General features: G+C 43.2%; 1 protein-coding gene across 1 annotated transcript; it reads left to right on the forward strand.

The window, feature by feature from the left end:
- Positions 1–1,745: 1,745 nt before the first annotated feature.
- LOC143781052 (uncharacterized) lies at positions 1,746–3,088 on the forward strand. Its single transcript, XM_077267606.1, has 2 exons — positions 1,746–2,000; positions 2,364–3,088. Exons 1-2 carry the CDS (start codon positions 1,931–1,933, stop codon positions 2,930–2,932), a joined length of 639 nt encoding a protein of 212 aa, XP_077123721.1. The 5' UTR covers positions 1,746–1,930; the 3' UTR covers positions 2,933–3,088.
- The last annotated feature ends 14,122 nt before the right edge of the window (positions 3,089–17,210 follow it).

A 17,210-nucleotide genomic window follows, 5' to 3' on the forward strand; every position in this document is an offset into this window, starting at 1 on the left:
CTGGAAGCTTACCTCCAGTAAGCCAGGGACTGAGAAGGACTTAACAACCATAAGGATTGGACCATAGCGGACTGTAGGAAGGTAATCTTCAATGATGAGTCTAATTTTCAGCCTTACCTAATACCTGTTCGTCTAATGGTTAGACAGAGACCTGGAGAGGCGTACAAGCCAGAGTGTCTTGCACCCACTGGAGGATCGGTGATGATGGAGGATCGGTGATGATCTGGGGATGCTTCAGCAATGCTTGAATGGGGCAGATTAATCTTTGTGAAGGACGTATGAATGAAGCTGCTTACAAGGTTATCATTGAACACCATTGAAAACCTCTGGAATGTAATCAAGAGGAATATGGATAGTCACAAGCCATCAAACAAAGAACTGTTTAAATGTTTGTAACAGGAGTGGCAGAAGGTCACCCAAAAGCAGTGTGAGAGACTTGTGGAAAGCATGCCAAGATGTATGAAAGCTGTGATTAAAAATCATGGTTATTCCACAAAATATTGATTTCTGAACTCTTCCTAAGTTAAAATATTAGTACTTTTGTTTATAAATGATTATGAACTTGTTTTCTTTGCATTATTTGAGGTCTGAAAGCATTTCTTTTTAATTTTGACCATTTTTCTTTGTCAGAAAAACAATACAAAATGTATTGCTTGGAACTTCGGAGTCATTTTGTCAGAAGTTTATAGACTAAACGAACAATTTACATTTTGCTCAAAAATTTACATGTAAAGTGAAAAATCAGACAAACTGAACATTTTGCAGAGGTCTCTTAATTTTTGCCAGAGCTGTATATGTACAGCACGAGTTAGGATTATTATAATGAGCAGACTCACAAGCTGAGCCTATCCCATACCCAGTCGGTACCGGCTGTTAAACACATCTGACACCCACCCGTAACTGCTTCAATACAAGCTAGCTCTGATTGCAGTAATATAACCCCTTAGATTCAATAGTGACCAGCAACCATGGTATTATTATTATTATTATTTATATAGCACCATTAATTCCATGGTGCTGTACATGAGAAAAGGGGTTACGTACAGGGTATCAAAGAAGTTAGACAAGGACGCCTCTGTCATCTCCACCGGGTTGCTTAATAGCATCTGGGGCCAATGGGAGGTCCCAATTCAGAGATTTCTATGTACGTCCGAATACGACCGGATTATTTTCCTGAGGGTTAATCAGGTGGACTAACATGATCTTTGTCCTCACAGCATTCCTCTCTCTGCATATATCATACCATAAGTATCCACCTTCATACATGCTGTTTCCTGAAAATCTCATTTCTCTGTTTTCTTTTTTTAAAGTGCTTATTTTGTATCATGATAAAACATATGAATGGGAGATTTCTATTAATTTGAGTGATTAAATCTACTGGAAGAGGAAGCTGGGAAATCAGAGGAGGACCCTGGCAGCAGTACTGAGGAGCAGCGGGGACTGGTAGCTGAGTTTGTGTTTTGTTTTACTTCAGGACCACCATGAGAAACATGTTCTGCAGCAGCTGAGGTTTAGGGAATAATGCACACACTGATATAAATGATAACACTGATTATTATTCCTAGGTGTGTAATATTCTTACAATGTATACATTTTTTCCCCAGGAGTGTATGTGTGTATATGGAGGATATATCACATATAGGACAGTCAGCCATTATGGCAGCGCGTTGTTGCTCTCACATGTGATGTCACAGTGACACAGAATGTTGTGAGTATATACAATCTCTGCGCCCGGTGACATCAGCGCCATTTTCAGAGTTGATGCCTTTGCGGAGACTCCACTTTGGTTTTGGAAGCGCGCGCTAGATTGTTTGTACGTCTGGTATTTACTTCCACAGTTATTATTATTATTATTTGGCACAATAACACCTGTGCCATCAGAGAACGTAGTTCTTTACATTTTACCATCTCAGCCCCGAGAAACTCAGCCATGACGTCCCGGGAGCTGCGTCAGCTCAATGCTGACAATGAGACATGGCTGAGCAGACCTGAAAACCAGGGTAAGTGACAGACTATTCTGCCTTATAGGAGCTTTTCTGAGGGTTTTCTTTGGGCTAAGATGTTTCAGGACACACAGTGCGTCCTCCATCTTCCATTCTTATTCCTTGGGGGTAAGTCAGGGAAAGTTGTAGACAAAGTGAGGCCCTGGGCAAAAGTTAAAAGTGGAGCCCAAAATGCTAACATATTTGCACCCTGCTTTGTAATGTCTGCAGAGAAGGGATACTGAGCAGGTTTATGTAGGCCAAAGATGAAACAATGTTTCCTTCTATCCTTAAATCCCAAAGCAACAGCTGGTTCTATCCATTTAGCCCAAAAGTGTTTTTTTAAACTTAGCATAATTATAGTAATCTTTCTCTTTATAGGTCAGGCCATAATCCTCCACCATCGCCTAAGGGAGCAGAGAAGGCTCATTACCAATGATGGCCATCATACAGACCGCACTGCAGTCACCGAGAGAGGGAGAAGGGCCAGAGCTTCTCTGCGGCAGAGAGCAGACCAGAGCAGGGAAAGAAGTCGCTCGCCACTGAGACCGGCCCCTGCAGAGCCTTCCAGACCCAGGGAGGTCCCAGCTCCAAACCCATCTGCTCTACAGCCTCACCAGCCAAACCATCTGTTTAACCGCATCATTCGCCTGCAGGGAATGGGAGTCTATCCACCTCCTCCACATATGCGGCCACCATCGCCACCTGCCCAATATAACCTGCTTCGTATTCTGCAGCAAAGGCAAGCTCTGTGCACTAAGAGCTTCCCCACACGAAGGATAACATCTGAGGAAGAGGCAGAATCCTGCACCATCTGCATAATGGACTATGAGGTTGGAGAGGAAGTCGTAGTTCTTCCATGCAATCATTGCTACCATCCCAGTTGCATCTCCACATGGCTCCGCTCCAACCCTCGCTGCCCCCTATGCCGTAGTCACTGCTTCCTTTGAAGCCTCAGAAGAACATCGTAGAGATTCAAAGAGGAAGTGTAAGATTATAGCAGTGATATTGGAAGAAACCATCAGTCCATTCAGCAGTGATCTAATGGCAACAGTGCTTATACCGCTGCAGCCTTGGACTCCATTGCCTGATTAAATAATTATTGTGTATCATCTTTATGTCTGCCTGCTACTTTTTGCTGTATAGAATTAGGCTACACAACAGAATATTGGGTACGGGGCTGGTGTATGTTGGACTGGAAAGGTCTGTGCGCACAATGTCATATACAGTCAGATTCTGCCTGAAACCCTCCAGAAAAGGAGCTGGAGAAACATCAAGCAGAATGAACATATCCACAGCAAAGTCAAATCGACTTGCTGAGAATATGTTCTGTCTTTTGTCACTTCTTCCAACTGCTTCAGACTTCGACAGCAGTGAAGAGTAGTGTTGAGCATTCCGATACTGCAAATATCGGGTATCGGCCGATAATCGCTGTATCGGAATTCCGATACCGAGTTCTGATATTTTTGCGTTATCGGAAATCGGAATCGGGATCCATATTCATGTAAAAAATAAAGAATAAAAAATATGGATATACTCACCCACCGACGGCCCCTGTCTCTCAGCAGTGCAACCGGCAGCCTCTGTTCCTAAGAATGCAGTGAGTGTAGGACCTGCGATAACGTCGCGGTCTTGTGATTGGTCGCGTGACCGCTCATGTGACCGCTCATGTGACCACGATGTCATCGAAGGTCCTTCACTCTGCATTCTTAGGAACGGAGGCAGACGCTTGCTGCGTGACAGCCAGGGGCCGTCCGAGGGTGAGTACATCCATATTTTTTATTTTTATTCTTTATATTTTACATGAATATGGATCCCAGGGCCTGAAGGAGAGTTTCCTCTCCTTCACACCCTGGGAACCATCCAGGATCGCTCGCTATTACTTTCCGATATTTGTGTACCATTGACTTGTATTGGTATCAGGTATCGGTATCGGCGATATCTGATATTTTTTGGATATCGGCCGATCCAATCCGATACCGATACTTTCAAATATCGGACGGTATCGCTCAACACTAGTGAAGAGGCTAAAAGAAGTGACCGCTCCATTCTTCCGGTGGAGCCAATATCTTATGTATAAAAGTAAAGAAAGAGGACATGGAAAGCAAAGCCACCACAGAAACGACCAGAAAGGCGGCATAGAATGTGCTTCAGGAGACACCGCCAGTGTTTTCCTGAAGCATCATCTGCTTCAAAAATTATGTGGACGCGTTGGCATCTACAATACGCTGTGCACATACCCTAAGAGAACTACAGTACATAGATAGGATAAGATGGTAACAGCTGCACCGTGAAATATTGGGTGCAAGCCCCTGTACACCGACCTGAGGACCACTGTATAAAGGATAGAGGAGGCAGGCAGCACTCCAAATAAGCTGTACAAATAGTGGGGCATGTTTATTGGACCATCTTATATGCGACGTTTTCGCTCAAGAAAAAAAAAAGAGTTGTGAGCCTTTCTCAAGTAAGAATCACCATTGTTTTTTTCTGCAGTCGAAATATCACATTTGAGATGGGACAATACAAGAATTTCCACCTTTATGTAAACTGTATTTGGAATGCTGCCTGCCTTTCTATAGTCTAGGTAGGTATATATATAATATATATATATAATATATATATAATTTCTACCAAACCTATATACACTCACTGGCCACTTTATTAGGTACACCTGTCCAACTTCTTGTTAACACTTAATTTCTAATCAGCCAATCACATGGTGGCAACTCAGTGCATTTAGGCATGTAGACATGGTCAAGACAATCTCCTGCAGTTCAAACCGAGCATCAGTATGGGGAAGAAAGGTGATTTGAGTGCCTTTGAACGTGGCATGGTTGTTGGTGCCAGAAGGGCTGGTCTGAGTATTTCAGAAACTGCTGATCTACTGGGATTTTCACGCACAACCATCTCTAGGGTTTACAGAGAATGGTCCGAAAAAGAAAAAAAATCCAGTGAGCGGCAGTTCTGTGGGCGGAAATGCCTTGTTGATGCCAGAGGTCAGAGGAGAATGGGCAGACTGGTTCGAGCTGATAGAAAGGCAACAGTGACTCAAATCGCCACCCGTTACAACCAAGGTAGGCCTAAGAGCATCTCTGAATGCACAGTGCGTCGAACTTTGAGGCAGATGGGCTACAGCTGCAGAAGACCACACCGGGTACCACTCCTTTCAGCTAAGAACAGGAAACTGAGGCTACAATTTGTACAAGCTAATCGAAATTGGACAGTAGAAGATTGGAAAAACGTTGCTTGGTCTGATGAGTCTCGATTTCTGCTGCGACATTCGGATGGTAGGGTCAGAATTTGGCGTAAAGAACATGAAAGCATGGATCCATCCTGCCTTGTATGGAGCATCTTTGGGATGTGCAGCCGACAAATCTGCGGCAACTGTGTGATGCCATCATGTCAATATGGACCAAAATCTCTGAGGAATGCTTCCAGCACCTTGTTGAATCTATGCCACGAAGAATTGAGGCAGTTCTGAAGGCAAAAGGGGGTCCAACCCGTTACTAGCATGGTGTACCTAATAAAGTGGCCGGTGAGTGTATATATATATATATATGTATATATATATATATATATATATATATATATATATATATACATATATAGGTATGGTAGAAATTAAACCTGGCCCCAGTGATTGAAGGGGCAGTTTTTACTATGGGGGGGGGGGCACAAACGTGATCATTGTTATGGTGGAGGCACTATTTCTTCACTTCAGGCATAATGGTGTGCATTATTGGTATATTGAGGCCCAGCTCAATATTCAGAGAACTGCTACATCTACAGCAGAGAAAACATTGATTTCATTCAAATGCCATCAAGCAGCCCAGTAAGTGATGCAATGCCAGATCTTCACATATAGCCTGTAACATGATCACTTGATCACTTTGCAGTGCACCTTAACCTGTGAGCGTTTATGTTTTCTCTACTAACAATTCTATTTCTAAGTGGCATGTGTAAGTACACTGATTTAGTCTTCTTTTCACAGACTTCTAAAGGGTCTCTGTGAGGGTTTTGCTACCCTGTCTAAGAGCATAATGTAGGGGTAGAGACACTGATTCCAGCAATATTTCCTTTACTTTGCCTAGTGCTGTAAATTTTATTAAAAATGTTTTATCTGTTGCATATTGATCAGATCTCTGCATGCTGAGCTCTGTATCACTTCAACCAGATCATTGTCAGTTTTCTGTGTGCACTGAGCATGGGCAGAAAGCCGCCAATCAGTGGTGGGGATGGGGTTATACAGAGCTCCCAAATATGAAGGACTAAATGGCAGCAGGTTTACTAGTCCTCTGATAAAACTGGTTTTATCAAAACTACAACAAGCAGGCCAGTAAGTGACACATTAGCACCCCCCAAAAAAAGGAGTGATTCAATAACCCAATATAAAGTCATATTGTATTATATAAGGTGCAAGTAGACAGCAGAAACTATAAAGAAACTACTTGAGCACAAAGATAAGCAAAAATATAAATACGACTAGTGTGTATCAATATTAATAAGGTTTTATTAGAGACACCAAAAACGATGTGGTTAACCCCTTAACGACCGCGGATATGCCATTTAACAGCAGCACTTAAGGCTACTTATTCCTCAGTGCCGCTTTTTAACAACCCTGAGAAATAAGGTTACAGTGTAGCTCCCCCTGCGTCGGAGAATCTCCAGGGTCTCGGCTACCGGTGATCGTGACCCTTCTAAAGACAGCTGTTTGATAGTGTTGAGCATTCCGATACCGCAATTATCGGGTATCGGCTGATATTTGCGGTATCGGAATTCCGATACCGAGTTCCGATATTTTTGCGATATCGGGAATCGGGATCGGGATGCATATTCATGTGTAAAATAAAGAATAAAAATAAAAAATAGGGATATACTCACCCTCTGACGCGCCCTGGTTGTAACCGCTGCAACCGGCAGCCTCCGTTCCTACAAATGAGCGAGTGAAGGACCTGCGATGACGTCGCGGTCTTGTGATTGGTCGCGTGAGCGGTCACATGAGCGGTGACGCGACCAATCACAAGCCGCCACGTCATCGAAGGTCCTTCAATCGCTCATTCTTAGGAACGGAGGCTGCCGGTTGCAGCGGTTACAACCAGGGCACGTCAGAGGGTGAGTATATCCCTATTTTTTATTTTTATTCTTTATTTTACACATGAATTTGGATCCCAGGGCCTGAAGGAGAGTTTCCTCTCCTTCAGACCCTGGGAACCATCCAGGATCACTTACGATATTTGTGTCCCATTGACTTGTATTGGTATCGGGTATCGGCGATATCCGATATTTTTCGGATATCGGCCGATACAATCCGATACCGATACTTTCAAATATCGGAAGGTATCGCTCAACACTACTGTTTGATATTCTGGATGCAGCCTTGGAAAAGGGCTGTGTCATTAAAACTGTACGGGAAGGACTACGTGTCACATTTCTTATTGTACCAACAATATACTTTCTACCTAAAGTTATCTTAGAACTTGTAAGAGACATAAGAGCAGCCAGACTGATTGGCTATCTAATACATAAATTTGACATGCAACTCTATATTCTTTAATCAAATAATTTTTTATTGAAAAGGTTCTTTTCCTTTCAATTCTTTACAACATATATCATCATAATCAAAACTTCTCTTTATATAAACAGGTAGAAACAAAACAAAAGAACCTAACATAGGGGCTACAAACACATGATTCCAGTATACAGTGCCTTGCGAAAGTATTCGGCCCCCTGGAACTTTTCAACCTTTTCCAATATATCATGCTTCAAACATAAAGATACCAAATGTAAATTTTTGGTGAAGAATCAACAACAAGTGGAACACAATTGTGAAGTTGAACGAAATGTATTGGCTATTTTAAATTTTTGTGGAAAATCAGAAACTGAAAAGTGGGGCGTGCAATATTATTTGGCCCCTTTAACTTAATACTTTGTTGCGTCACCTTTTGCTGTGATTACAGCTGCAAGTCTCTTGGGGCATGTCTATCAGTTTTGTACATCGAGAGACTGAAATTCTTGCTCATTCTTCCTTGGCAAACAGCTCGAGCTCAGTGAGGTTTGATCGTTTGTGAACAGCAGTTTTCAGCTCTTTCCACAGATTCTCGATTGGATTGAGGTCTGGACTTTGACTTGGCCATTCTAACACCTGGATACATTTATTTGTGAACCATTCCATTGTAGATTTTGCTTTATCTTTGGTATCTTGTTGGAATACATATCTCCGCCTAGTCTCAGGTCGTAGTCTCAGGTCTTTTGCAGACTCCAACAGGTTTTCTTCAAGAATGCTCCTGTATTTGTCTCCATCCATTTTCCCATCAATTTTAACCATCTTCCCTGTCCCTGCTGAAGAAAAGCAGGCCCAAACCATGATGCTGCCACCACCATGTTTGACAGTGGGGATGGTGTGTTCAGGGTGATGAGCTGTGTTGTCTTTACGCCAAACATATCGTTTGGCATTGTTGCCAAAATGTTCGATTTTCGTTTCATCTGACCAGACACCTTCTTCCACATATTTGGTGTATCTCCCAGGTGGCTTGTTGCAAACTTTAAAAAACACTTTTTAAGGATATATTTGAGGAATGGCTTTCTTCTTGCCACTCTTCCATAAAGGCCAGATTTGTGCAGTGTACGACTGATTGTTGTCCTGTGGGCAGACTGTCCCACCTCAGCTGTAGATCTCTGCAGTTCATCCAGAGTGATCATGGGCCTCTTGGCTGCATCTCTGATCAGTCTTCTCCTAGTTTGAGATGAAAGTTTAGAGGGACGGCCGGGTCTTGGTAGAATTACAGTGGTATGATACTCCTTCCATTTCAATATGATAGCTTGCACAGTGCTCCTTGCGATGTCTAAAGTTTTGGAAATCATTTTGTATCCAAATCCAGCTTTAAATTTCTCCACAACAGTATCACGGACCTGCCTGTTGTGTTCCTTGGTCTTCATGATGCTCTCTGTGCTTTAAACAGAACCCTGACACTATCACAGAGCAGGTGCATTTATACAGAGACTTGATTACACACCGGTGGATTATATTTATCATCATTAGGCATTTAGGACAACTTTGGATCATTCAGAGATCCACAATGAACTCCTGGAGTGAGTTTGCAACACTGAAAGAAAAGGGGCCGAATAATATTAAACGCCCCACTTTTCCGTTTTTGAATTTCCACAAAAATTTAAAATAACCAATAAATTTCATTCAGCTTCACAATTGTGTTCCACTTGTTGTTGATTCTTCACCAAAAATTTACATTTAATATTTTTGTGTTTGAAGCATGATATGTGGGTAAAGGTTGAAAAGTTCCAGGGGGCCGAATACTTTCGCCAGACACTGTACCTATCAAGCTAGCTGTGTACCACTTAATACTTTGCATGCAGTATATCATACAATCAGAAATCTATGATCCTGACTTCCCCTACAAAACAATATTATTATAATAAACATTTTGATATATTACAACACCAACAACACATGTTGAAAAATCCTATACACATTATAGTGATGTATCAAGCCTCAACACCGACCTCACCCCTCCCAGTAGGTCAAATTGCCTCTCAAACAATAGCCCTCTTGATAGCATTACAGGTGTATCCTACCATGGACCTCATATTCTCTCGAATGTATTCATTGTGTTTTGCTTTTTGTATATACCCTTTTCCAGGCTAATAATGTTATTTATCCTATTTTTCAATTCACTATTTGATGGAGGTGAGGGATAAATGTAATTGGATCCAAAATGTTTCCGTGTTTAGAATAAAATACCTGAAATCCCTATTATAACCGCATGAAATTCCATGTTGTCTTCTAATATTCACAAGAAATATTTTTTGGGATCTGGTTGTATATCAATTGTATATGTCATTTTATGATAGACTGCACTCCCTTCCAGTATTTTCCCAACTCTCGGCACTCCCATAGCATATGCAGTAGACCTGCATCATCCATTTTATATTGTGGACACTCAGCGTTGGCTCAATATCCTATATCACATAGGAACCTTCGAGTCTTATATGTCCAATGTATTAATATAATCTGGGAATATCTCTGTGTCTGATTTAATGATACTGGGGCACCAACTCTAATATTGATTTCCGTTGATTCCCTGGGATCGGCCCACATCCTCCTCCCATTTTTGTTCGGCCGGTGAAGGGAATGTTGTTAAATAAGTATTGCGAAGGAGTTTGTAAATATCATAAATATGACCATTAGTGTTTCCCTTTTACAATATCAAATCAATAAAGGCTTATTGTTATTATCTATTCTTAAACGGGTCCATTTTGATTGTGCAGTAAATGAATGCCTAAGCTGCAGATACATATAGAATTGTTTATTTACCAACCCAAATTCCACCTTCAATTGAGCAAAGGACTTAAGTATCCCTTCAGATAGTACATGACATATTGTATATATTCCTTTTTCCACCCAACTCTGGAATCCCTCTAATTTATAAAACTCTCTATAATTGTTATTCAACCATAGAGACATATACTCATTATATTATTATTATATTATTATTAGTATTATTGAAACTTTTAATTCTTATGCCCTTAAATCAGAAAGATAGGTCACACAAGATAGTTATTAAATAATATTTCCACATGTCTTCTTCACATCAGCACAATTTTTGAAACATAATTTGTTTTTGTTTGGAAGTTTTTTTCTCATTTTTCTCAAGGATTACAGTAGAAAATAGACAGAAAAATTTGTTGTGCAAACTCTTCTGAGGGTGCCAATGCCCCATGTGAGGGTGAAAACTATTTTTGAGGCACAGTGCAAAGCTCAGAAAGGAAGAAGCGCCATATTGGAGTTCAGATTTTGCTGGAATGGTCTGTGGGTGCCTTGCCACATTAGCAGAGCCTCTGTGGTGCCAGAACAGGGCTAATAGGAAAAATGGACCCCTCAGTTTGTTGTACAATTTCTCCTGAGTGCGCCAATACCCTGCATGTGATCGGGAACTACTACTAAAGAAGCACTCCATGCTATTTTTTCCTAATCCATCCTAAATATCCATGTAATGTATTGTAAGCACATTAAAATACTCACCAATTATGGTCATCTCTCTTCCTCTAGTCTCCTCCTCACCGACCTCCCACCCAATACACATGTATGTCTGATTCAACCGAGCGTGTATGTGCTTTCCAAAAGAGAAAAATCAGCCTCTCCCACCAAAATCAGAAGTTTCAGATACATTTGCTTTACTGTGAATGGACACGAAAGAATTAGAGTTTTTTCTGAGATGAATTTACATTTTTTACCTTATAATATTTTATATTTTTTTTCTTTCATCTTTATATGTATGACCTCAGTAGCATGCAGCCAATGGCGGTAGACTGCAAGACCACTATAGGGCCCATGTACAGGGGGAGCCTCGTGCCAAATGGCCCCATCCTCTGCTTATACCGTATACAGCTTTGGCAAAAATTAAGAGACCATTGCACAGTTTTATAAAAATCAGCTTCTCTACATGTCTTACAGCCATTCCATTCCAGTGCCAGTTGAATTCCAACCAGAGTACATCTCATTCTACTTAATGTGCTTCTGATTAGGTGATCACCAGAACCAAATCTTATATAATGAAGAAAAACAATGCTATGGCATTCACAATCCTCTTGCAATAGGACAAGCTGGATGGCAAAACAAGTGCTAATAATATCCCAAAAGCAATAGGAATGGAAAAATAACTTCAACCATGCCAATGGAGTTAAAAGAAAAGTCTTGAGAGAAAAAAAGAAGGGCCCAATTCTGGCTTTACTAGCAGAGAGACACATTGAGTATCATGTTGCCTCCTTCCTTTAGAAATTCTAAGATGGCAGTCCATTACAACAAGGTCAAGCTACAGACTGACAGAGGGCAAAAATGGCTCTCCACTGACCGGGATGACCGTCATCCTATTCAAATGTCACTCAGCAACCGCAGCATGACAACAAGTGACCTACAAAAGGAATAGCAAATGGCAGCTGGGGTGAAGTGCATGGTAAGAACAGTTCGTAACAGACTCCTATAGGCAGGGCTCAAGTCATGTAAAGCTAGAAAAAAGCCTTTCATCAATGAGAAGTAAAGAAGAGCCAGGCTGAAGTTTGCCAAAGACCATAAGGATTGGACCAGAGAGGACTGGAGTAAGGAAATCTTCCCTGATGAGTCTAATTTTCAGCTTTACCTAATACCTCGTCGTCTAATGGTTAGATGGAGACCTGGAGAGGTGTACAAGCCAGAGTGTCTTGCACCCACTGTGAAATTTGATGGTGGATCGGTGATGATCTAGGGATGCTTCAGCAATGCTTGAGTTGGACAGGATAATCGTTGTGAAGGACGTATGAATGAAGCTGCATACAAGATTATCATTAAACACCATTGAAAACCTCTGGAAAGTAATCAAGAGGAATATGGATAGTCACAAGCCATCAAACAAAGAGCTGTTTAAATGTTTGTAATAGGAGTGGCATAAGGTCACCCAAAAGCAATGTGAAAGACTGGTGGAAAGCAAGTGAGGCCGTACTTTAAAGGGAGGCCGGCATGACAAGGAGACGTGGGAGCATAAGGAGCATTTTGGTTTTAAAAGTAAATAAAGGGTTAATGGGAATGCTGAGGTGATGAGATCACTGTATGGGAGGGGCAGAGGGATTCGAAAAAGGTGGGTTTATAAATAGTGCAGCCATATTGCTGATACAAACAGTCAGGTACCCATCTGTTAGCAGAAGCTCCCTATCACATGGCAGATATGGAGTTGGAAGCCCTGCTTCAAAGCTTGAGGAAGGCTGCGGGCACCCAAGGAACAGCATGGCTGCAGACCTCCATCAGCAGCCTATTGCAGGGGGCGGCAGCAGGAAGCTCACAAACCCCATCTGTCGGCAGATGGCCACGGAGAGCTAGGCCTCTGGCACGCCTTAGCCCAGATGCCACCCCCAGGGTCCGGCGCTGAGTACTGAGCCCCTCCAGGGGCCCTCCGGTTCATGACACTGGCCGCAGGCAGCCTGCTCCTCGTCAGAGAACCGGGAGGAATCCGAGCAGACGTGGCGGGACCTGCAGCAGGGGGAGGCATCCGCTTCCCTTGTGGCGGTGAGTGTCCCCCAGCGGGAGTCGGGACCAGGGACGGCGGGCACTTGCGCGGCAGCAAGGCCTGCTCTGCGAAGTCAAGAGCAGGAGACCAGGAGGCGGGGGCCTTACCTTTCAGCCCCTCAGCGTGGTAGTCATAGCGGGCGGCAGCCGGCCGGCCCAGGCAGCAGTGCACGGTCAGTGATGGCGCCACACGGTAGGCAGAGGAGCAGCGCAGGCCGAGTTGGGGGATCGATTCCCATGGCCTTCCTGGGAGGCGGGCAGCGATCAGCAGCCTCAGGTGGCGATTCTGGATTCCCTGCACAAGCGCAGGAAAGCTCATGTGCGGCAGCACAAAACATGACAGGAGTCACTTACAGCACAGCATCAGCCTCAGGGGTCCCTGGCCTGGCAGCTACATCACCAGCTGAAAATGTCCAGCAGCCGAGCCTACAGGTCGACCCAGCGGCTACAACTGGAGCAGAGGATCTATCTATCTCTGAGTGCTACAGGACGTTTTCTTCATGATGCAGGATCTATGGCTGGTGGGGTTACAACACCCAGGCAGGCAGGTGAGAGTGAGCGTATTTTTCTTGTTAATCCCTGTTTACCGCTTATTGAGAATATGGGGCGGGAGTTATTGTCTGGTGGGGTGAGCAGGGGCATGGGTTTATTGTTACATGGACTTAGGGATTTAGCCTTTTTACTGGGGTCTGGAGGAGGTGTGAGAGGAGCATCTGCATCGGCAGCTTGGTTGGGGGATGGGAATTCCGTATTAGGCACTAGAGGTTTTGCTGACAATGGGGGAATTTCAAATACAGTGGTTGCTGATGCTAGTAGTACTCAGTCTGTAACAGGAGGGTGTAGGGTGTCTGGAGGCAACACAGTTATGGATGACTCGGCTAGTACTAGTTTTAGCACAGGGGCGGGGGGTGAGAAAGAGAAGGATGACACGGTGCGCCTGGATGATGCGGCAAAAGGAGAGGTATATGTATGTTTTGAAGGCCCCTTGTGGGCTCACTTAAAAAGCTAGGTGAGAGACAAGATATGGAAAGGGGAATATATAGAGATTTTTTTTCTCTGGTGCCGTTAGAACATTTCAACTTGGATAGGGTTAGGAAGGAGGATACTAAAGAAGAGGACGAATAAAGGAGGAGGTACCGGTTAATCCCTAGAACTTTCTCGAATTGGTTACAAGCGTTCACCATTTTGGCAAGTGTAATTGGGGACAAGCCACCAGAGAATTGTTCAGGCCTATTTTGTTACATGAATGCAATAGGTGAGGCATATTGGGTCTATGGGGGACAAGGCTGGTTAAGATACGACAAACAGTTTTCGCCAGTGTAAAGCAGTTAGATGGGACTACAAGGATATTGCATTATGGATGAAGGTGATGATTCCTTCTAGGTTAGGTCAGTCTTTTCAGGGGGGCACTGGGGGTTCAGGGCAGTCAGGACACTCAGTGGCTATGCAAAAAGGACTGTGTTTCTCCTTTAATGAAGGGAACTGTAGATTCGAGGGAAAATGTAAGTTTAGGCACGAATGCTCATCTTGTGGGGGAACGCATGGGGCCACAAAATGTTTTCGGGGAAGCAGGCAGAAGGGAAGTGATATAATTGAAAAAAGGGGTGACTCCAGTTCGACTGGAAGAGATGGAAGCTTATCTAAATAGGTACCCTGACATAGCGACGGCATTGTTGTTGAGAGACGGTTTTAGGGAAGGTTTTAGGATCCCATTTATTGTACAACAGATTAGGTTGTCAAAGAAGAATTTAAAATCAGCTTTGCAGTTTCCAGACATGGTCTCGGAAAAGTTGAAAAAGGAGGTCACCTTGGGCAGGATGGCCGGCCCCTTCGAATCGGCCCCTTTCAGTAACCCGAGAGTTTTGCCACTTGGGGTAGTTATGAAAAAAGAGCCCAATAAATTTAGACTTATTCATCATTTATCATTCCCAAAAGGTTCATCAGTGAATGACGGGATTGATCCTCAGTTGTGTTCAGTTTTATATAAGTCATTTGATGCGGCTGTAGACTGGGTGAGATTATGTGGAAAAGGGGCACTGCTAGCAAAAACAGATATTGAAGCAGCATTTCGTTTATTACCAGTGCACCCAGAGCGCATGCATTTGTTAGGTTGTTTTTGGGATAAAGGATACTTTGTGGATCGTTGTCTTCCGATGGGTTGTTCGCTTTCGTGTGCATACTTTGAAACTTTTAGTAAGTTTTTAGAATGGGTGGTTAAAGATGTTTCTTGCTTAAACTCCTGTATCCATTATCTCGACGACTTCTTATTTATTGGTCCAGCACAGGCAGCCGACTGTTCAATTTTATTGCATACCATGGAGAGAATGGCTCAAAAATTTGGGATTCCTTTAGCGGCTGACAAGACAGTTGGGCCGATTGTTTGCACTCAGTTTTTTAGGGAATCGAGATCGATACAATGGCTATGGAGTGCAGATTGCCAGAAGAAAAAGTGATGGCTTTGAAGGCTGAGGTAAGGAGAGCAGCGAGTGCACGTAAATTAACTTTGAAGGAGGTACAGTCCTTATTAGGCAAACTGAATTTTACGTGCAGGATTTTGCCGATGGGTCGTGTTTTTTGTCGGCGGCTATCGTTGGCGACGTCGGGGGTAAAATCCCCTCTGCATTTTATCAGATTAATAAAGGAGATGAGAGATGATTTGAAAGTGTGGGAACGGTTTTTGGAGAATTATGATGGCCGTTCAATTTGGATTCGCCCAATCGTGGATGCTGACATTTTGGGTTTGTTCATCAAGGTAGATGAAAGCAGCGGTTTCAGTCTGTATTTTCGCGGCAACTCGATGGTGTCGATGTGGCCTCAGTCATGGAGTGATTGGGGTTTGGTGTCAAACCGCACTTTGCTTCAGTTGTTCCCCAGGGTGTTAGCGCTGGCTCGGTGGGGGGAGATGGTTCAAAACAGAAAAATCCATTTTCTTTGTGAACATGCAGGAGCAGTGGTGGCGATAAATACTCTATCGTCGGCATCACCGGCAGTCGTGAAAGTACTGCAGCACTTTGTGTTAAACAAATAGTCCCGAAGACATATTAATCTCAAAATGTTACCATGCGTATAATCGCATATATATGCTAGATTGCATATTTCAATGAGCAGAACGACTCAAAAATATATGGGAAAACAGGAGAAAAATGAGTCAAATGCCAATAGTTAACAAAAGTAAACAAACTTTATTAGATATCAAATATAAATGAAGTTTAAAACCATAAATATATGTGCACACAGTTCATTGAGCAATCAATGTGCAATGTAACAATATGAGGTACATGACAAAAAACCCAACTAAGTGAGTTCCGATACAACCTGCCTCCACAAATGGGCTTACATAATGTAATATGGTAGAAAAAAGAAAAAATCACTGTGGCATACCTATGCACAGTATACTGCCACAATTGTGAGGGTATATATGGCTAGGATGGTGTAGTCAGTGAGCGGAGGACGCGGTTCAGATCCATGTGAATACTGACCGCTCCTAATCTCATCCGCTCTGACCACCCCCAAAGCGTATAAAGCCTACATCAGCCGATGTAACAAGCTGCTAATGACAAAAATGTAAGCCACAGCGATACAAAGTTACAGACAATAGTTACCCATAATGTGTCAGGCCAGGGTGGTAGCGCTGGCTCGGTGGGGGGAGATGGTTCAAAACAGAAAAATCCGTTTTCTTTGTGAACATGCAGGAGCAGTGGTGGCAATAAATACTCTATCGTCGGCATCACCAGCAGTCGTGAAAGTACTGCAGCACTTGGTGTTTGTAGATTTGAAATTTAATTTATGGATTGTAGCGGAAGTTGGTTTCGGCTCTTTTAACTCTGTTGCTGATTCTCTTTTTTGTTCACAGTGGGAGCGTCGCTCGGAGTCGGACTCGCAGGGCACGGAGTGTCCAGCGGAATTATGGAACCTGCCTTGCGGGCCGTGAGGCATCTTTTTCTAGGTCGTTGGCAGACAAGTCTTGGAGGCAGTACGGCCAAGCATGGAATATTTGGGAGGCTTGGAGGGCATCAGTCAGCACTGAGATTGAGGACGAGAGTAAATTGTTGTTGTTCTTGGGTCATGGCTGGGAGTCAGGCTGGTCAGTGTCCAAACTGGGTAAGTTTGTGGCGGGGTTATCATTTGGCTTTAAAGTCAGAGGAGTGACGGATGAAACCAAATCATTTTTGGTGCAG

Source organism: Ranitomeya variabilis, chromosome 6 (genome assembly GCF_051348905.1).
Source record: "Ranitomeya variabilis isolate aRanVar5 chromosome 6, aRanVar5.hap1, whole genome shotgun sequence".
In the NCBI taxonomy this organism is placed as follows: domain Eukaryota; kingdom Metazoa; phylum Chordata; class Amphibia; order Anura; family Dendrobatidae; genus Ranitomeya; species Ranitomeya variabilis.

Excerpts from the sequence above, each read along its gene's own strand:
- LOC143781052 (XM_077267606.1), top strand. The coding sequence starts at position 1,931 with ATGACGTCCCGGGAGCTGCGTCAGCTCAATGCTGACAATGAGACATGG. Across the intron at positions 2,001-2,363 it reads GAGCAGACCTGAAAACCAGG|GTCAGGCCATAATCCTCCAC; the intron begins GTAAGTGACAGA and ends TTCTCTTTATAG.